Below are 27,223 nucleotides of genomic sequence, written 5' to 3'. Positions count from 1 at the left end.
CTTGGCATGCAGAAGGTTCCAGGTTAAATCCCTGGCATCTCCTGTTAAAGGGACTAGACAAGTAGGTGATGTGAAAGACCTCTACCTGAAACCCTGGAGAGCAGCTGCTGGTCTGAGTAGACAATACTGACTTTGATAGACCAAGGGTCTGATTCAGTAGAAGGCAGCTTCATATGTTCATGTGTTAATAACTGCTTTTCATTTTTACAGGAGGGACATCTTGCTACGAGAAGAATGCTGCTGAAGAGAGCGTTAGGTACCTGTCCACCCCCCCGCCCCCCGAGGCAAACTACTTTAAAAACAAAGTGGTACAGAGGGATATGAAACTTTATTGGATAGCAACCTCCAAATGGTGTCTCTGGATCTGGAAACGTAAAGAGCATTATCAGTTCTGCAAACAGTTCCCAGCTCATTCTCTCCGCTTAGCAGAGGCAACCATAGGTGGAGATCACCCAAAAGAGAGTTTTCAGCTGGCAGTTAACCATCTCTGTGCTCGACAGCAGCTGCAGTCCCAAAACCGATGGGAAATAAAATCTGTACATCGATTCTAACCTCGTATCAATGCAGATATAACCTAGCCCCAACAGAGACCCTTATTCCTACTCTGGCTTTATTTGTTACGAAGGAACTATCATCTCCTGTTGCCTAGCCCCCTTGACCCACGACCACCGATTCAGGTTGGAAAATACAAACTCTTCCAACGGCAACTGGAATGTGAGACGCCCAAAGTTATTTCAAGCATCCGTTTCCGTTAGATCAGCCAACTCCAGAATCTTTGGTCCCGCAGGAAGATGCAGAAGGGACCTGAGCTTCGAGCGCCTACGGAGCGCCTCCATGCCCAAGGGGAGATGAACCCGCCCTCCGCGCTAAGGGCATAGAAGAAATCAGTAGATCAAGGCTTCGGTCAAAACCCTTCACAGTCGAGGAGTTCTTCTGCAAGACGCCAGAAGACGACGGGGTGTGTGCATTCAATTGCACGAGATGGGAGGTCCAGGGACTTCATTCCAAGAGAGAAAGACAGAGAGAAGAAACAGACAGAGCGAAACAGTGCTGTTCAGGACAAAAAGTGTCCGGAACTCGGCTCCTCCACAGTTCTCTACGTGATGTCCTTCTGCCTCGGAGGGCGATGGATGTTTCTCACCACGCACTTCACCATCCACTCGATTCCCTCGTTAACCCCTTTGCTGAAGAAACACACAGCAGAAGAGGAAAAACAGAAAGACAGAGCTGAGAGGGACCTGGAGGGTCATCTAGTCCAACCCCCTGCACAATGCAGGAAATTCACAACTACCTCCCCCCTACTCCCCCAGTGACCCTTGCTCTGTGCTCAGAGGAAGGCAAAAAAACCCTCTAGGATCCCTGGGCCAATCTGGCCAAGAGGAAAATTCCTTCTTGACCCCAAAGTGGTGATTGGCATTACCCTGGGCATGAAAGAAAGGGCCATGAGAAGCAAGCACTGACTCATCCCTCCCTGCCTTCCTTCTCATGATCTGCCTAAGTTCGCAGAATCAGCATTGCTGACGAATGGCCATCTATCCTCTGCTTATAAACCTCCAAGGAAGGAGAGCCCACCTCCTCCTGAGGAAGCCTGCTCCACTGAGGAACCGCTCTAAATGTCAGAAAGTTCTTCCTAATGTTTAGCTGAAATCTCTTTTGATGTCAGCTCGTTGGTTCTGGCCTGACCTTCTGGGGCAATGGAAAACAACTCTGCTCCATCCTCTACCCTCCATATGACACCCCTTCAACTACTTGAAGAAGGAAGAAGAACAGTTGGTTTTTATACCCCAACTTTCTCTACCTTTTAAGGAGTCTCGAAGGGGCTTACAACCATCTTCCCTCCCCCTCCCCACAACAGACACCTTGTGAGGTAGGTGGGGCTGAGAAAGTTCGGAGAGAACTGTGACAAGCCCAAGGTCACCCAGCAGGATGCATGTGGAGGAGTGGGGAATCACCAGATTAGAGTGATAATAAGTTGGTTTCATCCTTCCTTAAATGGGAGAGAAAGTTAGCATATAAAAATCAACTCTTCTTCTTCCCCTCCCGCCACTTGCAGGCTCTGCACCCCGCAGCAGGATGCCTTCCAGCTCTTACCCAGTGAGAGCCGAGCAAGCCTGCGTCAGGCAGTCCCTCTTGCCGATCTTGTTGATGCAGTCGCTGAAGGCAGTCTTGATGTCCGGGATTGACAGGCAGCCCTGCGGAAAGGAGGAAAAGGGTCAGAGACAGCTTGGCTCCTGTCCATGCAGGGGAGTAGAGCAACGGCCCTATGAGGAGCGGTTAAAACACTTAGGGCTGTTCAGCTTGGAAAGAAGGCGGTTAAGGAGAGACATGATAGAGGGCTATAACATTATGAATGGTGTGGAGATAGTGGACAGAGAGAAGCTTTTCTCCCTCTCTCATAATGCCAGAACGCGGGGTCATCTGCTGATGCTGGCGGGTGAGAGATTCAAAACAGACAAAAGGAAGTATTTCTTCACACAACACATAGTTAAATTGTGGAACTCCCTGCCCCAGGATGGGGTGATGGCCACCAACTTGGAAGGCTTTAAGAGGGGAGCGGACATGTTCATGGAGGATAGGGCTATCCATGGCTACTAGTAAAAATGGATACTAGCCATGATGTCTACCTATACTCTCCAGGATCAGAGGAGCATGCCTGTTATGTGAGGTGCTGTGGAAGACAGGCAGGATAATGCTGCTGCAGTCATCTTGTTTGTGGGCTTCCTAGAGGCATTTGGTTGGCCACCATGTGAGCAGACTGCTGGACTTGATCTGATCCAGCAGGGCTTTTCATGTTCTAATGACATTTTTTATGTGGTAATTAACAAGAGGAGAGGCAAAGCAACAATTCCTGCACTCAATTTGCACAATTGGCCATTTGCAGATTAGTTTGCCTGGATTTGGGAAACTGGCATAGGAACAACCCTGAGTGTGTGAGGCTTCTGCCTGGCATTTCCCCGACATTTCTGACAGCTTAAAAGCGCTCTGCTGTTCTTCTCTCCTATATTTTCCACAACCAGCCTGTGAGGCAGGCTTATGGCATCCGAGGAAGGAATTGAATCTGGCAGTCCCATCTACAGACCAAACGCTACGTCAGTCCCTTGCTCCAGAAGGGGAAATTACAAAGATATTAACATTCGTTGCCCTTGACCTCTAAAAACATTTTTTTGGTCTCACTGCTACACTTCCATGCCCCCCCCCCAATGGCCACTCAACGCCCATTTAGGGGAGGGGCTGTGGCTCAGTGGTAGAGCATCTGCTTGGCGTGTAGAAGATCCCAGGTTCAATCCCCGGCATCTCCAGTTAAAGGGACTAGGCAAGTAGGTGATGTGAAAGACCCCTGCCTGAGACCCTGGAAAGCCGCTGCCGGTCTGAGTAGACAATACTGACTTTGATGGACCAAAGGTCTGATTCAGTATAAGGCAGCTTCATGTGTTAATTTCCCACCACTCCAGATTTCCTTTTTTCCTTTCCCTCGCCAACCAAACCAGTGGAACCCTACACAAAACTCTTTATGCAGCTCATACCGTGGAGAAATGCAACATAGGAAGATAATATGTGATACATGGAATACACAAACTGAATTTTAAAAACCTCTAGGCCAGGGGTGTCGAACATAAGGTACAAGGGCTGGATCTGGTCCCTTGAGAGCTCTTATCCAGCCTGCGAGCCAGCCCAGGCAAACCTCCCCCCTCCTTATCTGGGCTGGCAAGGCCTGGCCCGACCAAGTGAGATTTATGCCATATCCGGCCCTCGTAACAAATGAGTTCAACACCCCTGCTCCAGGCTGTTCTGTACTGCAAGAAAAAAATCCTGTAATAAAGATGAGAGCTGATAAAACTAAAGAACGCCAAAGTCAAAGCTAGCCGGAGGGAATAACCGAAAACTCCGCTGAAAGAAGAGGTTTGCAATTGAGAACCCAACTGGATTCGTTCTGCATGGAACTTTGCCTAAAAAGCCATTGGCTGACCTCAGCACTGAGGCGAACAAAAGCCAGAGAAGAAAACAGAGCTTACTGTCCATTAGATCATTAAAGAGCGTCCCCAGAACAACTACAAAACATATGAAAGGCAATCCCTGCACAAGGGAGTTTCTAAGTATCGCTCAGCCGGGAAGACGTTTGCCAGCGAGACCAGATGGTGAAACAGCTGTTTCGATGACCTGATGGCAGCTTTGTGGCACAGATAATAGTGTGTACTAAAATAAGGTTCCCATGAGAACTGCCACCACGGCTCCTGGGTAGCAGAAGGAATTCTGCAACAGGGGCCGTGGCTCAGTGGTAGAGCATCTGTTTGGCATGCAGAAGGACTCAGGTTCAATCCCCGGCATCTCCAGTTAAAGGGACTAGGCAGGTAGGTGATGTGAAAGACCTCCACCTGAGACCCTGGAGAGCCGCTGCCAGTCTGAGTAGAAAATACTGACTTTGATGGCCCGAGGGCCTGATTCAGTATAAAGCAGCTTCATGTGTTCATGGTGCTCAGGACCAAGCGGGGCAGGTTGCTCTGTTGGAGGTTGTGAGGGCAGGCTGGACTAGATCAGGGGTCCCAAACCTTTCCTGAGTCTGTGGGCACCTTTGGAATTCAGACATAACCACAAAATGGCCACAGGAGAGGAAGAACAGTTGGTTTTTATATCCCGATTTTCTCTACTGAAAGGAGTCTCAAAGAGGCTTACAATCATTTTCCCTTCCTCTCCCCACAACAGACACCTTGTGAGGTAGGTGAGGCTGAGAGAGTTCGGAGAGAACTGTAACTGGCCAAAGGTCACCCAGCAGGCTTCATGTGGAGGAATGGGGAATCGAACCTGGTTCTCAAAATTAAGAGTCCACCACTCCTAACCACTACACCACCCTTGCTTTTAAGGTGCCCCCGGAATTTTTCTTCTCTTTGTGAAGGGCCCTTCGCATAGAGATTCTGTTGCTCTGTTAGGAGAGGTTTGCCATATTTCTGCCCAATGTCATCATGGGAGAACATGTCTGTTTTTTAACTGGAGGAGTCTCCACAGCCCATCTTGGCATTAGCAGCACTTCCCTAACCAAAAGCTTCTTGCAACAGCTTTAAGATTCAGGCCACTGATTCCCATTTTAAAGACAAGGGGCAGTACTTGTATCCTGGCATGGCGTAAACGCTGGCCAAGCGCGGAGTTTAGCCCAAGGTCACCCAGCAGGCTTCATGTGGAGGAGCGGGGGAACCAACCCGGTTCTCCAGATTAACAGTCCACCACTCCGAACCACTATACCATGTTGGCGGAGCCCCACACAAAAGGAACAGTGCCAGGCTGAAAGCCGAATCCCCAGGCGTCTATGGCTGAGCATTTCTCCAGAAACCAGACTTCAGACTGCTGATAAACACTTGACGGCACCTACGCTGGACTGCAGGTCTTTCCATCATAACATAAGCACATATTGCCGGAATGGATTTCCCAATAAGTATAAAAGAATTCTGATTCACTGCCACGACGTTTGCACCGTCTATTACATATTCCAACTTGTGCAAAACACTTTATTTTGGAGCATGAAACAAGTGGTGTATGTCAGAGTGTAGCACTAGTGCCCTCTGGAGAAGAATCATAGAATCAGAGTTGGAAGGGACCACCAGGGTCATCTAGTCCAACCCCCTGCACAATGCAGGAAATTCACAACTACCTCCCCCCCACACCCCCAGCAACCCCCTACACCATGCCCAGAAGATAGCCAAGATGCCCTCCCTCTCATGAACTACCTAAGGTAATAGAATCAGCATTGCTGACAGATGGCCATCTAACCTCTGCTTAAAAACCTCAGAACAGAAAACAGAAAGCAACAGAAAACAGCACCATCCTCTATATGACAGCCTTTCAAGTACTTGAAGATGGTTATTATATCCCCTCTCAGTCTTCTCCTGTTCGGGCTAAACATACTCTGCTCTTTCAACCTTTCCTCATAGGACTTGGTCTCTAGACCCCTCACCATCTTTGTTGCCCTCCTCAGGACACGTTCCAGCTTGTCTACATCTAGGTGAGGTCTAACCAGAGAAGAGTAAAGCGATACCATCACTTCACGTGATCCGGACACTATACTTCTGTTGATACAACCCAAGATCGCATTTGCCTTTTTAGCTACTGCTGACTAATGTTCAGCGTTTGGTCTACTAAGACTCCAAGATCCTTTTCACACACACTACTGCTAAGACAAATCTCCCCATCCTATAATCATGCATTTGATTTTTCCTACCTAAATGCAGAACTTTACATTTATATCTGTAAGTTAGAAGCGACTTTATGGCACTTGACATACACACATGCTGCTTTGGGGAAGAGGATCCACTCACCCCCACGCCAGCAAGCGCTCTGATCTAAACGATCCATCTGTACAAATTGCTCTAACCCTTCTGGGGAAAAGATGTTCCACCCTTCCCCACCAGAGAAGGTGGGGAAGCCATTTACACGCACACACCCATTCCCTAGCACAACTGTTCTGTTTACACAATGCATAGTTAATTTGTGGAACTCCCTGCCCCAGGATGTGGTGATGGCTTCCAACGTGGAAGGCTTTAAGAGGGGAGTGGACATGTTCATGGAGGAGAGGAGTATTCATGGCTACTAGTAAAAATGGATTCTAGTCATGATGCATACCTATTCTCTCCAGGATCAGAGGAGCATGCCGAATATATTAGGTGCTGTGGAACACAGGCAGGATGGTGCTGCTGCACTCGTCTTGTTTGTGGCTTCCTGGAGGCACCTGGTTGGCCACTGTGTGAACAGACTGCTGGACTTGATGGGCCTGGGTCTGATCCAGCAGGGCTTCTCTTATGTTCTTATGAATTAACTGGCCAGCCGGGGCAGCTCTGTTTACGTCAAAATCAAAACGGTAGGGAGACCCAATCTGGGATCTCCAGCATCTCTTTGGTTTTTGCAGCGCTAAACCAGCCAGGTGGTCAACCCTAGTTTTTGATGGCAGAATAGCTCCCCCTAGAGGGCAACATGGGGCAGCAGTTGACATTACAGAACAAAACAGCTAAGGTGGAAAGGAGAAATAAAAACCTACGCCAGAAAGTCCCCAGGAAACTGATACGGAGTACTGAAGATAACAGGGCAATCAGGAAGGGCGAAGGGTCTGGCTCCTGAGAACTTTACCCTGATTCCCATCCATTCTTCCTTCCAGCAACCAAAACTGGAAAGAGAGAGCAGTAATGTAACTGGATCTGAACCAAACAGCCTTGGGGATATCCATAACAAAGGCTCTCCTGGGCCCGCCAGTGGAAATGGACCAGGGGGCAACTGAGAATGGGCCTTGGGGATCCCTCGTTTCTTCTGACAAACAGCATCTTTGCAGGGTTTCAGGCAAAAAAAAAAAGGTAATTCCCAGCACGTGGTAGTCAAGCCCCTTCAAAATAAAGGGCCAGGGAACCTTTGCAAGCAAAGGAAGTGCTCCAACCACTGAGCCCGAACTCCTCTGCTAATGAGCAACGAGGCAAGAAGAAACAGGAATCATGACTATTCCAACCGAGGAACGTCCTTTTTTGGACAAGGAATGCTGGTAGAGTTAAGTCAGCTCCGACGTTCCAGGGTGCTCTCCAAGAATCTCAAACCACAAACAGCTCATCTACTCATCCTCTACAATCCCTTCGCTGTTCCATTTATAGAAGTTTACTGATCCCCTTAAACTCGGGCTGCGTTTGAGAGCGGGGATAACCTCCCTCCCTTCTTGGTATGAGATCATTATCAAATTCCAAACCAGTCCTCCTGACACAAACAGAAGCCAAACACGGTCTTGGGGCCTGCGCAGAACACACCCAAAGCAGCAAGGGCAGCGTTTAAGTTTCCTGGAAGTCAAGACTGTTCGCAGCAAGCTATTTCTGGTAGCATGAAAACCCCAGCGAAGCAAAAGATTAGAGCCAGAGATTACATCCTTGCATGAAGGCAAGAGTCTCCTTCGAAAAAGAAAGTGAAAGACACTCATTTTGGGCACTAGCCCACTTTTAGACCCAGAGATGACATCCTTGTGTGAAGATAAGAGTCTCCTTCGAAAAAGAAAGTGAAAGATACTCATTTTAGGCACTTGCCCACTTTTAGGTCAGCAAACACCTTACCTCTACATCCTGTTTGTTCGCTAGAACCAGCAGCGGAACACCTTCCAGGACTTCGCTGGTTATCATCTTCTCTGCGGGGCAGAAAAAGGAAGAAGTGAATTTGGTGAGACGGAACCAGACGTCTAGTCTTAGCCAGCCCCAATTAAAATCCTTTTGGGGACAGTTTTTGGAAGACATTTTGATCCTAGCCTTTCTCTAAAAAGCTCAGGGCAGCATAAATGGTTTCCGCTCCCCTCTTTTACCATCACAGCCACCCTGTGTAGTAGGTTATGCTAAGAGATAGTGACTGGCCCGAGGCCACCCAATAAGCTTCCATGGCAGAGAAGAAGAAGAGTTGGATTTTATATACTGACTTTACCTACCTTTTAAGGAGTCTCAAACAGGTTTACAATCACCTTCCCTTCCTCTCCCCCAACAGGCACCTTGTAAGGGAGGTGGGGCTGAGAGAGTTCAGAGAGAACCGTGACTAACCCAAGGTCACCCAGCTGGCTTCATGTAGGAGTGGGGAAACAAACCCGGTTCACGAGATTAGAGTCCACCACTTTTAACCACCACACCGGCTCTCTAAGTAAGCATCTCTGGATGAAATTCGGAAATTATTTTTAGACCTAATAAGGTTAATGACGGCATGGGAATTTGAACCCTGACCAATTTTGGCCTGGGCCCACATTCTGACCACTACATCACATTTGCTCTCTGTGGGTTAGATCCGGCATAGCATTTCCGTGGGTGCAAAGAGCCCAGCTTTATTGGCTCTTCTCCTCGGGCAGGTAGCCCAAAATGCCCCTGGAAGACGGGAGGGGGGATCTCAAGTTTCCAGTGAGAGCTGAGACAGTTTGTGCTCCATGGACAGCAGGACCTGTGCTTGTGGAAATACTGCGCTGGGTCCAAGGCAATAAGAGGCCAGATGAGAAATGGGAAGTATTTCTTCACACAGGACATAGTTAAATTTTGGAACTCCCTGCCCCAGGATGTGGTGATGGCTGCCAACTTGGAGGGCTTTAAGTGGGGAGTGGACATGTTCATGAAAGAGGAGTATTCATGGCTACTCGTCAAAATGAATACTAGTCATGATGCATCCCTATTCTCTCCAGGATCAGAGGAGCATGCCTATTATGTTAGTTGCTGTGGAAAACAGGCAGGATGGTGCTGCTGCAGTCGTCTTGTTTGTGGACTTTACCTAGAGGCACCTGGTTGGCCACTGTGTGAACAGACTGCTGGTCTTGATGAACCTTGGTCTGATCCAGAATGGCCTTTCTTATGTTCTTATGAGACTGCAGCTCCCTATTTTGAACAGTTCAGCTCTCGAACCAGCCCACCCTGCATAGAAGGCAACTTGACTTGTTCACTGTTCAGATCAGTGTCTTGTACACTTGCTGAGATATTTTCCCGAATAAATACTTCGACGTCTGCAATAAACCTTGCAAGAGGAGAAAAGACTGAGAGGGGATATGATAACCATCTTCAAGTACTTGAAGGGCTGTCACATAGAGGATGGTGCCGAGTTGTTTTCTGTTGCCCCAGAAGGTCGGACCACAACCAACGGGTTAAATTAAATCAAAAGTGTTTCCATGTAGACATTAGGAAGAATTTTCTAACAGTTAGAGCGGTTCCTCAGTGGAACAGGCTTCCTCGGGAGGTGGTAAGTGCTCCTTCTCTGGAGGTTTTTAAGCAGAGGCTAGATGGCCATCTGTCAGCAATGCTGGATGTATGAACTTAGGTGGTTCATGAGAGGGAGGGCATCTTGGCCATGTTCTGGGCATGGAGTAGGGGTCGCGGGGGGTTGTGTGGGGGAGGTAGTTGTGAAATTCCTGCATTGTGCAGGGGGTTGGACTAGATGACCCTGGTGGTCTCTTCCAACTCTATGATTCTATGAAAATGCCCTGCAGACTCACCAAAAGCTCGTTTAGATTCCGAAAGCCTCTCCTCATCAGTGGAGTCGATAACGTAGATGACACCATGAGATTCGGCGTAATACTAGAAAAGCAGAGGACACAAATTAACTTGCAAAGGAGAGGCAGCCTATTCCACTGCTGAACGAGTTTTACTGTAAAAAAAATTCTTCCTAATGTCCAGCCTAAACAGTGATATGGCCAACAACCTGCTCCAGAGATCAAAAAGCTGTGCTGAGCAAAATGTGTAGGGTAAGTACAGCAACACTTTTATTAGGGGCTGGCGTAGCAGAGAGACCAAGAGAATCAGCAGTGATACAGGAGGATGCCGGTTCAAATCTAACCTGAGCCACAAACTCCCCAGCGAACCGTAGGCAGGTACAGTAAGAGGGATTGCTCCTTCCTATCTTACAGGAATGCCGTAAGAGATACAAACAGGGCGGGTGCCAGTCATTTTTGCGCCCGAGGTAAGGCTAACTACTTGTGCCCCCCCCCCCGTTGCTAACCAATTTTGAAAAACAGATGTCTTGTAGAAAAAAAATAAAAGCACAAAATGTTTTATAAGATGTTCTAATTAATTCTGCTCCATAGCACTGTTGTGGTACTTATCTTAAAATAAACAAATATAAATTGTCAGTTGCATTTTTTCCCCCAAGAAACTAATTTGTTTAAAAACTGTGCCCCTCAGGCCAGTTCTGCGCCCCTGTGAGGTTTGCGCCCTAGGCGACCGCCTAGTTTGCCTAATGGTAGCACTGGCCCTGGATACAAACATAATGCTAACATCGCTGGCATTATCGGCCCCATCAATCCCCCCTACCCCCGAATCCTTTTCTGTTACCATACAAAGCATTTAACCAGCTTCTGATTCTGTGTTTCCACCGTCAGCAATATCACGATGCAAACCCTCACCGCAAACCCTCACCACAAATGCTACAATGGAAGACCCTTCATCACCTGTGGGACTGACCTCATCCTGGAAAAAAAAATTGTCTGTCCAAAGCTGACCTTTCAATTGTCTGGACTTCAGCAGAGTTTCTGCTAATAACTACTTGCTGGTGGTCCCCGGCCCGAAGAGTGTCCGGCCGTCCTCAACTAGGGCCAGGGCTTTTTTGGCCATGGCCCTGGCCAGGTGAAATTCAATTTCCGATGAGACCAGGGCCCTGCAGGATCTTAAAGAATACCATAAAGGTAAAGGTAACCCCCTGTGCAAGCACCGGGTCATTCCTGACCCATGGGGTGACGCCACATTGCGACGATTACTAGGCAGACTATGTTTACGGGGTGGTTTGCCAGTGCCCTCCCCAGTCGTCTTCACTTTACCCCCAGAAAGCTGGGTACTCATTTTACCGACCTCTGAAGGATGGAAGGCTGAGTCAGCCTTGAGCCGGCTGCCTGAAACCAACTTCTGTCGGGATCGAACTCAGGTTGGGAGCAAAGCTTTTGACTGCAGTACTGCAGCTTTCCACTCTGAGCCATGGGGCTCTTTCAAAAGAATTCCGCAGGGCCTGTAAAACGGAAATATTCCACCAGGCCTATCATCAGCCTCTCTCTCCCCCCCCCCACATAACATCATAAATGGGGGGGGGGGGGCAAACTGTTCTTTTGAAACTACACTAATCTGAGTTAATGTTGAGCGCCATCTGTTTTAACTGTCCAAATATCTAATGTCTAATTTTAATTGATCTATGCTATTGTGGTTTTATTGCCTTTGTTGTATTAATACGGCTGATGTTAGCCGCCCTGAGCCTGGCCTCGGCCAGGGATTGAGGGCTGGATAAAAATAAAGAGACTAACCCCCTCCCACACATTACTAAGAGGAGAAGGCATTTCACAAACCCCTACCTTGTCCCAGAGAGACTGAAGCTCCTCTTGTCCTCCAAGGTCCCAGAACATCAGCCTGGCTTTGCCCATGTCTATCGTGCCAACTGGAAGACAGACAGACACAATCCAATGCAAACTTTTCGTTTGTTCGTTCTAAGGCCAGCCTGCGTCTGTGTCCAGGAGATCAGTTCCCCTGGAGAAAATGGTCGCTTTGGCAACTGGACTCTATGGCATTGAAGTCCCTCCCCTCCCCAAACCCCGCCCCTCCTCAGGCTCCACCCTCAAAATCTCCAGGGGTCTCCCAACCCGGAGCTGGCAACCCTAGCTGTATCACTTCAAACTGCGATGGCTAGCCATCTCTGTTCATCTGCTCTGACCTGGATGGTCCAGGCTAACCTGATCTTGTCAAATCTTAGAGCCTAAGCAGAGTCAGCCTTTCTTAGTACTTGGATGGGAGACCACCTAGGAACTCCAGGGTCATGACACAGAGGCAGGTACAGGCCAACTAACTCTGAACGTCTCTTGCCTTGAAAACCCTCTGGGGCTGCCCTAGGTCGCCCGCAACTTGACAGCAAAAAAGAAAAGAAAAGGTGCCTTTCCACCCAATTCAGGGCCACCACAGTAGCAGAAATTAAAATATTTCAAATGTTTACAAACACATAAAATACAAATAAATATAAAATATTTAAAACGATTGAAGAAAACATAATAGAAACACATCCTTGAAGCAGGTAGGGACAAATCAAACTATGTAGCCTGGCTCCCCCTACTGGCCACCTGGTGTAACAAACTAAATTCTTCCTAATAGCTTCTGTTTTTTACTCTTTATGGTCTGTTTGAATTTTAAACTCTAGACTCAGCAAAAACAGCCAAACAGGAGAAATATTTAATGATCATGGGTGGGATCCTGCTAACCCTTCTTCTGAGTTTCCTTTTGATGGAGAACATCTTGCTTCAACGGTGACAGGGTTGACAGAATGCCATTGTAGGATCCAACCGACTGCTAAAAGTGATTCACTGCAAGTTTTCTTCCCCCCCCCACCACCACCACATGGTTCCACTGTAGCAATCAACTAATTTGTGAAGTTTAAAGGTTCATTCTCAGAACCACTTGTTACTGACAACAAAAGCATAGTTTTATAGGAGGGTTTAAACCATTCTGGGACTAAAGACACATCTTTTTTACCATGCAGTCAGCCACACTTATCGCCGAGGCTGAACCTCATCATAAATTGGTTCTTGTAGGTTATCCGGGCTGTGTAACCGTGGTCTTGGTATTTTCTTTCCTGACGTATCACCCGCAGCTGTGGCAGGCATCTTCAGAGGAGTAACACTGAAGGACAGTGTCTCTCAGTGTCAAGTGTGTAGGAAGAGTAATATATAGTCAGAAGGGGGTTGGGTTTGAGCTGAGTCATTGTCCTGCAAAGTATTGTCCTACAATGACTCAGCTCAAACCCAACCCCCTTCTGACTATATATTACTCTTCCTACACAACTGACACTGAGAGACACTGTCCTTCAGTGTTACTCCTCTTAAGATGCCTGCCACAGGTGCGGGCGAAACATCAGGAAAGGAAATACCAAGACCACGGTTACACAGCCCGGATAACCTACAAGAACCAATGAACTCTGACCGTGAAAGCCTTCGACAATTTTTTTTACTCATCATGAATGTTTCTTCCTCTTCCAAGAATTTCTCCCATGAAGAACTCAAGGCCCTCAAAAAGGGTTTGAGTTCTGCTCCTATTAGTAGTGGGCTGATTAAATCTGTTGGGCTTTTTTTGAGGGGGGGACCGCTCAAATGCCCAACTTACTCTACCCAGCATCTTGTATAAAAGGCAGGTCTGTTAGAAGACAGACCAGTGCAAAATATATCCTCTAAAGCACCTTCGTTGAATGCAAGCATGCCCTTCCTCTAAGTGGGGAATTGACAACTGCAAGAAGGCTCCTCTGCTTGACAGAAGGTCGCTCTCTTTGTGGAAAAGAACTTCAAGATATGAGCCAGGGAGTTTCAAAATCACTGCTGTGCCTAATATAATCCAAGGTGTTTGGACCCGGAGGGCAATGGAAGCAATTTGGAAGATTCGACAGTGCCAAATGGATACTGTAAGGGGAACCTTTCAAAAGTAAGATTACTTTGGTGTCTAGTTTTACCAGGAATTGATTCTCCTGAGGAAAACACAGCAAAAGGTCAGCTCACCTGATCTCATCAGATCTTGGAAGCTAAGCTAGGTCAACTCTGCTTAGGACATGGATGGGAGACCCCCAAGGCGGTCCAGGGTCGCTACGCAGAGGCAGGCTATGGCAAGCCACCTCTGTCAATGTGGTGTAGTGGTTTAAGAGCGGTGGATTCTAATCTGGAGAACTGGGTTTGATTCCCCATTCCTCCACATGAATCATAGAGTTGGAAGGTACCACCAGGGTCATCTAGCCCAACCCCCTGCACAATGCAGGAAATTCACAGCTACCTCCCCCCCATACCCCCAGTGACCCTTACTCCATGCCCAGAAGATGGCCAAGATGCCCTCCCTCTCATCATCTACTTAAGGACATAAAATCAGCATTGTTGACAGATGGCCATCTAGCCTCTGCTTAAAAACTCCAGGGAAGGAGAGCTCACCACCTCCAGAGGAAGCCCACTGAGGAACCGCTCTGTTAGAAAATTCTTCCTAACAATGAGCGGCGGAGGCTAATCTAGTGAACAGGGTTGGTTTCCCCACTCCTACACATGAAGCCAGCTGGGTGACCTTGGACAAGACACAGCTCTGTAAGAGCTCTCTCAGCCCCACCTACCTCACAGGGTGTCTGTTGTGGGGAGGGGAAGGGAAGGTGATTGTAAGCCGGTTTGATTCTCCCTTAAGCAGTAGAGCAAGTCGGCATATGAAAACCTACTCTGCTTCTTCTGTCCTCTTGCCTTGCAAATTCTATGAGATCCCCATAAGTCAGCTGCGACTTGACAGCACTTTCCATCACCACAGACGTCAACGCCAGTTACCCCAACACTTTTAAAGAATAACCTTTTCTCCCACCCTCAAAAGATGCCCACAGCAAAGGGCACAGGGAAGTACTTGCCTTCTCTGCCCAACTAGGAGCAATGCTTTCCTTCGGCCCATTGAAACTCCTGTGTCAGAGAAAGGTGCTGCCCCTAGCTGGATAGACGGGGAAAATACAACCCGTTGTCTAGGATACTTTTGCAATTGAACAAATTCTATCCTGCCTTGCGCCCAATCCTCTTCCTTCCCCAAGCTACTTACTGTTCAAGCCCACAGTGGTAGTAATTTTGGATAAGCTCATGCCTTTGTAGTTCCTAGAAAATCTGGTCTTCGTCTGTTCCAGGAAGGTCTGGAAAGAGAGAGAAAGACAAGAAACCAAAGATTAAAAATGCTTTATGGGAAACAGAATCCAGATTTTTTAAAAAATGTTATACCTTTTATTAAGACCAACCAAAACAACCCAGAACAATATGCAGGCTTTTTGCATTCTCTAGGGCTCTCCGGCTGAACACTAAACATAAAAGAAAAAGGGGGCTTTTTCATAGAGGATGGTGCGGAGTTGTTTTCTGTTTTATCCAGAAGGTCGGACCAGAACCAACGGGTTGAAATTAGATCAAGAGTTTTCGGCTAAACATTAGGAAGAACATCCTGACAGTCAGAGCTTTCTGACAATTACAGCGGTTCCTCAGTGGAAGAGGCTTCACTGGGAGGTGGTGAGCTCTCCTACTTTGGAGGTTTATAAACAGAGGATAGATGGCCATCTGTCAGCAATGCTGATTCTGTGAACTTAGGCAGACGGAGGGCAGGAAGGGATGAGTCAGTGCTCTGCTCTCTTGGTGCTTTCTTACATGCCAAGGGTAATGCTGATGGCCACTTTGGGGTCAGGAAGGAATTTCCCCCCAGGCCAGATTGGCCAGGGATCCAGGAGGTTTTCTGCCTTCCTTTGGGCATGGAGCAGGGGTCACTGGAGGAGGGGGGGGAGGTAGTTGCAAATTTCCTGTGTTGTGCAGGGGGTTGGACTAGATGACCCTGGATGTCCCTTCCAGCTCAATGTTTCTTCACGCTTCTTGTCCGCATTTCTGTGCAGATTCAGTGGTGTCAGGTGAGGCTGGTCAATTTGCACTTTTAGCTTTCTGGGAAGAAGGCAAAATGGTAATCTCCAAATTAAAAATATAAAAGCCAGTAGCTGTTCAAATGTCTCTGTAGCACCAGATGGAAAAGACAGGTCTTTCACAAACATACTACATAAGTTTATTTTCAATGGAGACATTGGGAACCGAAACTGGGATTTCCTGTGTACAGAGCAGGTTATCCAACATCGAGAGACACCACAAATTCCCAGAAATTTAAACACTGTTTCTTTCCCAAGCTACATCTTCACAACAGAGATTCTGGCAAAGGCCTAACATGGGACTGACTTAACCTTCTGACCGCAACCTGCCCGTACAACTTGAAGGATCTGATGCTGATTCTATAACCTTAAGCAGGTGATGAGAGGGAACACATCTTGGCCATCTTCTGGGCATGCAGTGGGGGTCACTGGGGGTGGAGGTAGTTGTGCATTTCCTGCATTGTGCATGGGGTTGGACTAGATGACCCTGGTGGTCCCATCCAACTCTATGATTCTATGATCTATCACACCAAAATAAGTAGGGTGGACCTGACCAACCTTATCTAGCTTGTCTGAAATAACTTCACATGTATAACTACTTATTATGTGTGTGCCAAGTGCCGTGAAGTTGCCTCCGACTCATGGCGACTCTATGAATCAATGTCCTCCAAAAGGTCCTATCCTTTACAGCCTTGCTCAGGTCTTGCAAACTGAAGGCTGTGGCTTCCTTTATAGAGCCGATCCATCTCTTATTGGGTCTTCCGCTTTTTTGCTGCCTTCAACTTTTCCTAGCACGATTGTCTTCTCCAGTGATTCTTGTCTTCTCATACTGTGACCAAAGTAGGACTGCCTCAGTTTAGTCATTTTAGCTTCTAGGGTCAACTCAGGCTTGATTTGATCGAGAACCCTCAGATATTTTTTTTTTTGGGCAGTCCATAGTATGTATTATATAATTAGTTATGCAACTGTTTGTTGTTGAATTCCAAGGTTACAGTGTGAAGAAAAGATATCAACACAAGATACTGGCCAGCAGACCTGTCAATGTTGTGGTTTTGTGTTATATTACCAACACTTTTGTTTTTGCTGATTTATGTTTATATGCAATACATGTCTCACAATTTTTTTGAACCTTTGTTACTACTATTTTGTATAATTTTGTAGTAGCTACATGTTGTTAGATATACGCCTTTCAACCCCTGTTGCTGTGCACATTTTTCTCTGTCTTCTATCAGAGATTTCTCCCTTCTTTTTTCTGTGCCGTTTGGAGACTTTCATCAGGGCTCAATGGCAGCTTATAATAAGTACATAAGAAAAGCCCTGCTGGATCAGACCCAGGCCCATCAAGTCCAGCAGTCTGTTCACACAGTGGCCAACCAGGTGCCTCTAGGAAGCCCCACAAACAAGACGACTGCAGCAGCACCATCCTGCCTGTGTTCCACGGCACCCAACGTAATAGGCATGCTCCTCTGATCCTGGAGAGGTGCCTATAAGGCTTATGAGCATGGAACTTTGAATCGCAAAATTGTGATCGGATGAAATTGTAATTATCTGAAGAAGCAGAAATCCAGCGAAACAAGGCATAACCGGTTGCTTGTCATATTATCATTGCATTAGCCTGCATATATTCACTACGGTGGATACTGAATATGGATTGTTGAACGGCTGTGCAAAAGAGGAATCCTATTGGTCAGCTTGTCAGCTGACTTTTAGAAGACATATTGCAAGACGACACTGTGCAGCAAGACATCTGTAATTTCTCTTTGAGGACTTGGATTGCAGGACATTGTGGACAATTTATCTATCTTGTCTATGGTGATTTAGTATTGTAAATCGTGTTATGAAAACTTTGTGAACTGATATTTAAAGAGATACTAAGCATAGGAAAAATATAAAAATAACAAAAGAATTGGAAGTGGCTGCGTGTTGGGATATTTTTCCTTAACAGGAGATTAGCCAGCCTCTATATACAACATGCTCTTACTTAAGGGTAGAAGGAGGGACAAGCAAGACCCCTTGCCCTCCATCTAGGGTTGCCAGCTCCAGATGGGGAAATTCCTAGAGTTTTGGGGGTGGAGCCTGGGGAGGGTGGGGTTTGGAGAGGGGAGGGACCACAGCAGGGTATAACACCATAGAGTCCACCATCCAAAGCAGCTGCTTCCTCCAGGGGACCTGATCTCTAATCTGGAAGCCTGCTGTCATTCTGGGAGATCTCCAGGGGCCCCCCACCCGGAGGTTGGGGACCCTACCTACGCTTGACCGAGCACTGGCAAACTCACCGTTTTCCCAGCATTGTCCAGCCCAAGGATCAAGATGCAGTATTCATCCCGCCGGAACATGTACTTGTAAAGCCCGGACAGCAGCGTATACATCCTGATCCTGCATGCAAAATGTCAAGTGTCAGAATACCCAAAATGCAGTCCCTCCCTTCTCCCCAAAGTCACCACAAAGTCATGGCTTTCCCCATCCAGTCTGCAGGCAAAAACCTCACAATCCTATTAGGCACTCTCCAGCCAGTTGCCCCAAGACAGTGGAAGAGAGAGGAGACAGAGCCGGAGAACCACTGGGAACAATACATGAACACATGAAGCTGCCTTATACTGAATCAGACCCTTGGTCCATCTAAGTCAGTACTGTCTACTCAAACCGGCAGCAGCTCTCCAGGGTCTCGGGCAGGTCTTTCACATCACTTGCTTGCCTAGTCCCTTTAACTGGAGATGCCGGGGATTGAACCTGGGACCTTCTGCATGCCAAGCAGATGCTCTACCACTGAGCCACAGCCCCTCACCAGCTGGAAAACAAAGGGCCAGAGGACAGTCTAGGGCTGCCAGCTCTGTGTTGGGGAATACCTAGAGATTTTGGGTTGGAGCCTGGGAAGGGCGGGGTTTGGGGAGGGACCTGGGTGGGGTATATAGCAATAGTCCACCCTCCAAAGCAGCCGTTTTCTCCAGTCAAACTTTTCTCTGTAGTCTAGAAATCAGTTGTAATAGCAGGCGATCTCTAGGCCCCACCTGGAGGTTGGCAATTCTAGGACAGTCTTCCCCGTGTGAGAAAGACATTTGTATACAAGGCCTAGCTATCCAACGTATCTCCCTCCACACCTCCTACTTTCATGTGCCTTATCTGTTTAGATTGTAAACAGGGCCTGTTCCTATTCAAGAAAAGCAAATGTATGCTTAGGGGAAAAAACTTAGATTACTGCTGTAGTCCAATCTGATCCAATTAGCTGGCATATTAAATCCTCTTGCAATAAGGGGAGACCTCATGTTGAGTCAGCCCCATAAATACCCAGAGATTTGGGGCTTTCAACCTTCTCTCCCCCCACACATATTCGCCTGCCCTTCAACTCCTCCATGAGGAACAGTATTATTTATTGTTCATTTCTATAATAAATCTGTACCACGTAATGTACTCTTGCGGGGGCTTAGAAATGTTCAACAAAATGGACAGAGCAGCACTAAACGAATGAAATCATATAAAACATCTTATTAAGGCAGATAATTATAAAGAGAAGGAGCAATGCAGTCATTCATCACAGATTAATGGGACAACAAGAGGGAAGAGACATATACATAATTGCATCAACCAAGCAAATAAGACTTCACCAGCAAATAGATCTCAAGGTAGATGCCAGGTTAACCACAAAAGGGAATTGTAGCACTGAGGGGCCACCGCAGAACAGGCCCTGTCTCAAATGTTGTTTGTTTTATTCATTTAAACCATTTTTTATGCTGACTTTCCACCCAAAGGTGGTGAACATGAAAACATTCGGACAGGCTGCTGTTTGACATACACAATCCCAAACCCTCCTTAGATGTGTGGATCTAGTTTTGGGATCCTCTTCAAACGGCAACAGGTCCCTGCCTCCCAGGAGCTTTGAAGTCTACAAGTAAGGAAGCTGACCAACGGAAGGGAAGGAGGGAGGAATGCGAAGAAAGGCATCAGCACATTTTTTAAGCACTTAACTCTCTCAACCAACTGCCACTTTCAACTCTTTGCTATGTTCGCTGTCAAATTATGTGTCAGGTCGACTAACAATATAAGGTGGTTTTGTCTTTGGGGTTTTTTGGGGAGTAAATCATGCAGTCAGTGACCGAACAATGGAAACTATGACAAAAGCATAAGCTAACTGCAGCTGGTGTGGTTTTCCTATGAATAAAAATAGGTTGTTTCAAGATGATGTCTGCAGAAGATACGTGTGAGCCGTTTAAGCAAGGGCACGTAAGCCCTGCGATGTCTTTCTTTCTCTTTCCCCTGAGATGTAAATATTTGGCATTTGGCAGGTACGCTATGAACACTCCTAGATTTTTGCTTGGTAAGAAGAGGCCTGATCCTGCAGGTATAAGGAGCTTCCCACTGGTGCACAAGATTAGGAAGGGACTCTCACTTTAAGGGGCAGCTTCTCATGCCAAAAGCAAGCACCACCATCAGTGGAAGAGATCTGTGAGATCCAGCCCACCAGAGAACAGCAATAAAGTCTGATTTTTAAAAAAACAAGAAAATGTGAGATGTTTTAATCAACTTAATGTACGCAATTGAGCAAACATTCTGAGTCCTGTGTGAATTTTCGCTGCCCTAGAAAGTTGGCGGCAGCAAATAACTTCAGTGAACTTAAGAGGATTTGGTCTCTCAGTGACCATGGAACTTCCATGTTCAGAGGCAGTAAACCTCTGAATAACAGAGAGCCACAGAGCAAGGAAGGTTTACTGCCTTCAGAACCTGTTTGTGGACTCCATGAAGTTGCCTTATCCTGAATCAGATCTTTGGTCCATCAAGTATTGCCTACTCCAACTAGGAGCAGCTCTCCAGGGCAGACGTCTTTCACATCGTCTACTGCCTGATCCCTTTAACTGGCGATGCCAAGGATTGAACTTGGGACCTTCTGTATGCCAAGCAGATGTTCTGCCACTGAACTGCAGCTCAGCTCCTAGAAGCACCTGGTGGCTACTGGTGGAAACAGGATGCTGGATTAGATGGGACAGCCAAGCTCTCCTTATGTTCCTACATGAACCTGGGAAAGCAAAGAATAAACATTAGGATTGTGGGGGAAAGGAGCAATGCTTTGCTAAAGAGCTGTCGCGCACCTCTGCCAAACTCTTTTTCTGCCAACTTCTCTAGGTCATAAGCATGTTAATTCTTGGAATAGTCAAGATAGTTCATGGCAGATTACAAGCTCGTTTAAGAGCCTGTTGGATCAGATCAGTGGTCATTAGTCCAGCATCCTGTCTCACACAGGGGCCATCCAGTTCCTCTGGAGGCCCAACAACAGGCCACAGAGGCCAAGATCTTCATAAGAACATCAGAAGAGCCCTGCTGGATCAGACCAGTGGTCCATTTAGTCTAACATCCTAACTCACAGAGTGGCCAACCAGGTCCTCTGGAGGCCCAACAACAGGGCACAGAGGCTGAGGCCTTCATAAGAAGAGCTTTGCTGGATCTGACCAGTGGTCCATCTACTCCAGCATCCTATCTCACACAGTGGCCAACCAGTTGTCCTGGAGGGTCAAACAAACAGGTCATTGAGGCCGAGGCCTTCTCCCGCTGCTACCTCTTAGAACTGGCATTCAGAGGTTTGCTGCCTCTGTATATGAAGGCTCCCATCAGTCAACAAAAGAAGTTTCCAAGTATGAAAGGAGACACAGTTAAAGTAGCTACCAGCAATTCATATGAACCCGCCTGATACTGAATCAGACCCTCAATCCATCAAAGTCAGTATTGTCTGCTCAGACCGGCAGCGGCTCTCCAGGGTCTCAGTCTTTCACATCATCTACTTGCCTAGTCCCTTTAACTGGAGATGCTGGGGATTGAACCTGGGACCTTCTGCATGCCAAGCAGATGCTCTACCACTGAGCCACAGCCCCTCCCCACGGACCTCTCCTTCCGTGCCCATCACTAAGTCCACTGATAGTGAATTCCACAGTTTAAGAACTCATTGGGTAAAGTATTTCCTTTTGTGGGCTGATACCTTACATGGGCTTGCTTGCTGGTCTCTGATATCCATGCATTTATGTGCGTCTACACATAAGATGCTGTCGGGGAATGCAGGCTTTGATATAGCCTTGATGCTATTGGTTAATTTTCAGAATTGTAAATTGGCTTAGCTCCTAACCCAACATAAGCATGTGCAGAGTTGCCCCTCTTCACTCCACTGCCCATCAGTTACTAGGCTCAATTTAAGTTATTGGCTATCACATACAAAGCCCTTCGTGGCCTTGGACCCTCATGTATGTGAGATCGCCTCACCCACTACACACCGCCAGGACAGCTTCGCTCATCTGAGCAAGGTCTTCTACAGGCACCAAGCTGCAAATGGGCAAAATCAACAACTGCCCATATACATGCCTTCTCCATTGTGGCCCCCACCTTCCGATCAGGAAGGCCAGGCAGGCTCCTGCTCTCCTGGCTTTCCACAAACAATGCAAAACTGAATCATTCTAGAAGGCTTTCCTACACAGGCAACAGAGTTGCACTGTACCAGCGTGGTGTAGTGTTTAAGAGTGGTGGTTTGGAGCGGTGGATTCTGATCTGGAGAACCGGGTTTGATTCCCCACTCCTCCACATGAGCGGCGAAGGCTAATCTGGTGAACCGGGTTGGTTTCTCCGTTCCTACACATGAAACCAGCTGGGTAACCTTGGGCAAGTTACAGCTCTGTTAGAGCTCTCTCTGCCCTGCCTACCTCACAGGGTGTCTGTTGTGGGGAGGGAAAGGGAAGGTGATTGTAAGCCGGTTTGAGTCTCCCTTAAGTGGTAGAGAAAGTCGGCATATAAAAACCAACTCTTCTTCTTCTGAACAATTCACAAAGTTACTTAGATCGATTATTAGTGACTGCGGTCTATACTGCTGTGCTTAGCTTGCTGAAACTAAGGTCCTACTGTGTAATTTCTGCAACATTTAATGTATCACGTTAAGACTTCTGCTTTGCTGCAGTTCTGTTCTACGACCCTGCTATTGTTTTGTTTATTGAATACCCTACCCTGTCGATTGTATTGACCCACACTGTGTAATCCGCCTGAAGTCCAAGTGACAAACGCAGACTATAAATTATTAAATAAAAACACAATATGGAAAACATCCCTTTTCCTTGGCTCATGAGTAATCCCCACTCAACCAGTGGCAGAGAATCATAGAGTTGGAAGGGACCACCAGGGTCATCAAGTCCAACCCCCGGCACAATGAAGGAAATTCACAACTACCTCCCCCCACACATTCCCAGTGACCCCTACTTCATGTCGAGAAGATGGCCAAGATGCCCTCCCTCTCATGATCGGCCTAACATCATAGAATCTGCATTGCTGACAGATGGCAATCCTCCTCCTCCATCACCACCAGGTTGCACCTGAGCTTTTAAAAATTACTTTCACATATCCTGCCTTTCTTCCACCATAAATCTGACTGGAGGTCTCCATCCCTTCATCAGACCCATAACCAGGGATGCATGCAAATGTCCCACCATGGGATTGCATTTGTGCATGTGCAGCATGGCCTTCTACATTACAACCGAACATGAGTAGTAGGTCTGTTCCTCCCCCTACTCAGCTCAAGTAACTCCTACTGAGCCCTAGACAGAGTATCTCCTCTATCATAACGGAACTGTATAATAACGGCACGACATCAAGTTGCAACCAACTCATGGTGACCGCCACAGTGAGGTTTTTAAGGCAAGAGATGAGCAGCGGTGGTTTGCAGTTACCTGCCTCTGCATAGCAACCCTGGACTTCCTCGGCAGTCTCCCATCCAAATACTAACCAGGGCCAACCCTGTTTAGCTTCTGAGATGTGACGAGATTGGCCTAGCCTTGGCCATCCAGATCACGGCAGAGGAGCAGACATGGTTTTCCATTGCCTGCCTCTGCCTAGAGACCCTAGACTTCCTCGGTGGTCTCCCATCCAAGTACTAACCAGGGCCAACCCTGCATAGCTTCCAAGCTCTGTTGAGATCATGCTAGTCATTGCTATCAAGGCTATTTTAAACTGTATACGGGCATCTTAAAACTACACTCATACAATCCACCATAGAACTGTCAGGTCCGCCACAGACCAGATTCAAACCTGCTCAGCTTCAGTAAGGTGGCCATAATGTACACCTTCAGACCCATAACCTGAGATGACAATGAACACATGAAGCTGCCTCATACCAGACCTTTAGCCCATGAAGAGGAAGAGTTGGTTTTTATACCCCCCTTTTCTTTACCATAAGGAGTCTCAAAGGGACTTACATTCACCTTCCCTTCCCCTCAACAGACACCTTGTGAGGTAGGCAGGGCTGAGTTTGGAGAGAACTGTAAATAGCCCAAGGTCCTCCAACGGGCTTCATGTGGAGGAGTGGGGAAACCAACACAGTTCACCAGATTGGAGCCTGCCACTCTTAACCACTATGCCACACTGGCTCTCAAGGTAAGCATTGTCCACGCAGACTAGCAGCAGCTCTCCAGGGTCTCAGGCAGAGGTCTTCCCCCTCTCCTGTAACCCCTTTCCCCCCCTGGAGAAGCCAAGGATTGAACCTGGGACCTTCTGCATGCAAATCTGATGCTCCACCACCGAGCCACAGCCCCTTCCCCATAGGTGCCCGCAGGCAAAAAATAAAAGGGTTTGCTGGCAACACACAGGACCTGGCCTCCTACATCTGTGAGCTGGACCTGAACATTCACGCCCTGTTTTCCCCAATCACCACCCAGCCAGACCCATAACCGGGGATAAAGGCAGGGGTGCCGCCCCTCCATCACTTGAGCACACCTGAGCATATGCAGAGTGCCCCTTTGGCTTCATTCCTAACGAGCACCCGTAGAACGTCACTCTTTCCTCCTCGTCACCTAAGGAGCCCCCCGCAGCCCCTTCCTAGGATTCCCCTTGGTAGGTTTAGCCCCCCTTGCCCTCTTGCCCCCCAAGCTGGGTCGCCCCAGGGGGAAACTGGGGAGGGGGGAGAGCCTCCCCCGTATGAAAACACCCCAGGTGGGTCCAGGGCTCACCTGCTACCTGTCCAGGTGAGCCCTGACGCTTCTTACCTGCGTCTGTGGGGCGAAACTGGGAAGAGCTCAGCGGCTCCTGGTCGCCTTCCTCATTATCCCCCTTCTTAGGCGACGGCGCAGGCGCGGAGCACCCTGGGAAATGTAGTTCTCTTTCCCCAGGCTTCTCGCGCGGAAAACAGCCCGCTGCTCAGAGTGGGACTACAACCCCCAGGATGCACCGCGCACGGAGGCGTTCTCCAGCCTCGGCTGCAGTCGTTTCGCGGCCGGCGTGGCCACAGGGAAGGAGGCTAGAGCGGCACACAGCCCGAACTTCCGGTACAAACAGTTTCCGTGATGTGGAGGCGGGACTTCCTATCTATCTCTTTTTAATGCCAATTTCCCCCTCTTAGTTATCCCCTGTGAAGTAACTGCTTATCGGAAATAACGAAAACGTTTAGATTTTGGCTCAGCTGCAAAAAAGAAGCAAAAAAACTCAGACTTTTGGCAACTTCGCCCCTTTAGCCGTGCAAACACGAACCCTCTCCGAAGGGAAAGGAGGCGGCCGCTCTAGCCTCTCTCTCGATGGCACTTCCGGCTTGTCTACCAGGCAGGAAGCCTCACTGGTTGTGGGGAGAGGCGGAGCCGGGGGGGGGGGATGGGGCGGTCGGGAGGATCATGGTGGCCAAGCGATGCTGAGGGGGGGTCTGTGAAGGAAGGAAGAAGCTGAAAGAGTAAAGGGACCCCCCCCAATACACGCACACAAGTGTCATTTATTGCTATCGATAATTAGCATTTCTGTGCGCTTGAAGCGTCCAAGCCTCTTCGCTTCGACAGTTCCTACAACAGGCCTGTGAGGTAGGCCAGCTGAGGGATGCCGGGTTTCCTGAGGCTGCAGGGGCGGGGCTTGGTGGAATGGGGGAGGTCTGGTGGCGGTCTAAGGTTGCCAACTCTGGGTGGGGAAATTCCTGGAGATGTGGGGGTGGGAGGCGGGGCTTGGAGAGGGGAGGGCGATCGCCAGGATATAGAGTCCCCCCCCCTCCAAAGCAACCATTTCCTCCATGGGAACTGATCTCTAGTGTGGAGATCACTTATTATTTTGGGAGATCTCCAGGCCCCACCTGGAGGCTGGCAACCCTCGGTGTCACCTAGTTGGTGGGGGTCAGATGGTGGGGAGGGAGGTCAGATGGTGGCACTTTTGTTAGGGGAAGAGATGGGTGGTTCACCCTCGCCTCCCATATGTGGCACTATTTGTGTGTGTGTGTGTGTGTGTGTGTGTGTAATCTGACACCCAGCTCAGCCTCTGAGCCCCCATTCCTTCCTATGCCTTCCTCTGGGCACAGAGTGGGGGGGACAGGAAGATGTGAATTTCCAGAGGTTGGACTAGATGACCCTTGAGGACCCTTCCCACTCTGTATTTCTATTCCATGCTTCCTCTCAGTATTGCGTTAATGTTTGTCAGTAAGATAAAAGAATGGGTGATCCGTCACCTCGGATCTGAGTCCCCCCCACCCCCAAAATGCTGTCTGCTGACTGCATCCCAAATAGAATGAATGGACATTTTCTTTTTCTTTATTTAAATTTTATTGGATTTTATAATACAAATTTCCCATATTAACAAACAACAATAATGGTAACATGTAATTCTAAATCCTAACTAGATGTTGTTGTAATTTCTTATATACGTTATAAACTACCAAATAACGGAAAAATTTTCGACTTCCCCATCACCTCCGTCTGCCTCTTAATAAAGTATTCTAACCCATCGTAATTGGTCTGATCTTCTTATATCTCAGTTAAATTTCATATAACATATTCTATTAGTATAATTAATTATAGTTCTTAATATTAATAGTATCGTTTAGATCAGATTAAAAGGTAGTCTTCCATTTCCCCCAGTCCTAATTCATATTCACAATATTTCATCCAAGCCTCCCATTCCCCCATAAATCGTACATTGTCTTTTTGATTTAAAATGGCTGTAAGTTTTGCCATTTCCACCAGTTCAAACATTTTCAAAATCCAGTCTTTTTTCCTTGGGATTTCTGCCCCTTTCCATTTCGCTGCAAAGAGCAATCTTGCCGCTGTTGTAGCATAAATCAGAAAAGTCCTTTGTGTTAACAAGTCATCAGGTATCATGCTTAGAAGCATCATTTCTGGTGTCTTGGGTATATTTTTTTGTACTATCAGTCTTACTTCATTATAAATCATATCCCAAAACTCCTTAGCTTTATCACAGGTCCACCACATATGATAAAAAGAACCAATTTCTTTATTACATTTCCAACATTTAGGGGATGTCACTTTATAAATCCTTGCAATCTTCTTAGGTGTTAAATGCCATCTATACATCATTTTATATATATTTTCTCGAATTGACTGCGCATTTATTCCTTTCAGGT

At 47.6% G+C, this 27,223-nt stretch overlaps 1 protein-coding gene across 1 annotated transcript; it reads right to left on the bottom strand.

Moving 5' to 3' along the window:
* Positions 1–1,013: 1,013 nt before the first annotated feature.
* ARFRP1 (ADP ribosylation factor related protein 1) lies at positions 1,014–24,958 on the bottom strand. The gene is made up of 8 exons (XM_056845306.1): positions 24,882–24,958; positions 18,159–18,258; positions 15,033–15,120; positions 11,801–11,883; positions 9,962–10,043; positions 8,067–8,137; positions 2,092–2,192; positions 1,014–1,184 (listed from the first exon to the last, which is right to left on the bottom strand). The coding sequence occupies exons 2-8, from the start codon at positions 18,249–18,251 to the stop codon at positions 1,097–1,099; spliced, it is 606 nt and encodes a 201-aa protein (XP_056701284.1). The 5' UTR covers positions 18,252–18,258; positions 24,882–24,958; the 3' UTR covers positions 1,014–1,096.
* Positions 24,959–27,223: the final 2,265 nt, after the last annotated feature.

This window comes from Euleptes europaea, chromosome 2 (assembly GCF_029931775.1).
Source record: "Euleptes europaea isolate rEulEur1 chromosome 2, rEulEur1.hap1, whole genome shotgun sequence".
In the NCBI taxonomy this organism is placed as follows: Eukaryota; Metazoa; Chordata; class Lepidosauria; order Squamata; family Sphaerodactylidae; genus Euleptes; species Euleptes europaea.
The sequence above is the reverse complement of the archived record's forward strand: the minus strand, read 5'-3'. Positions and strand labels throughout refer to the sequence as shown.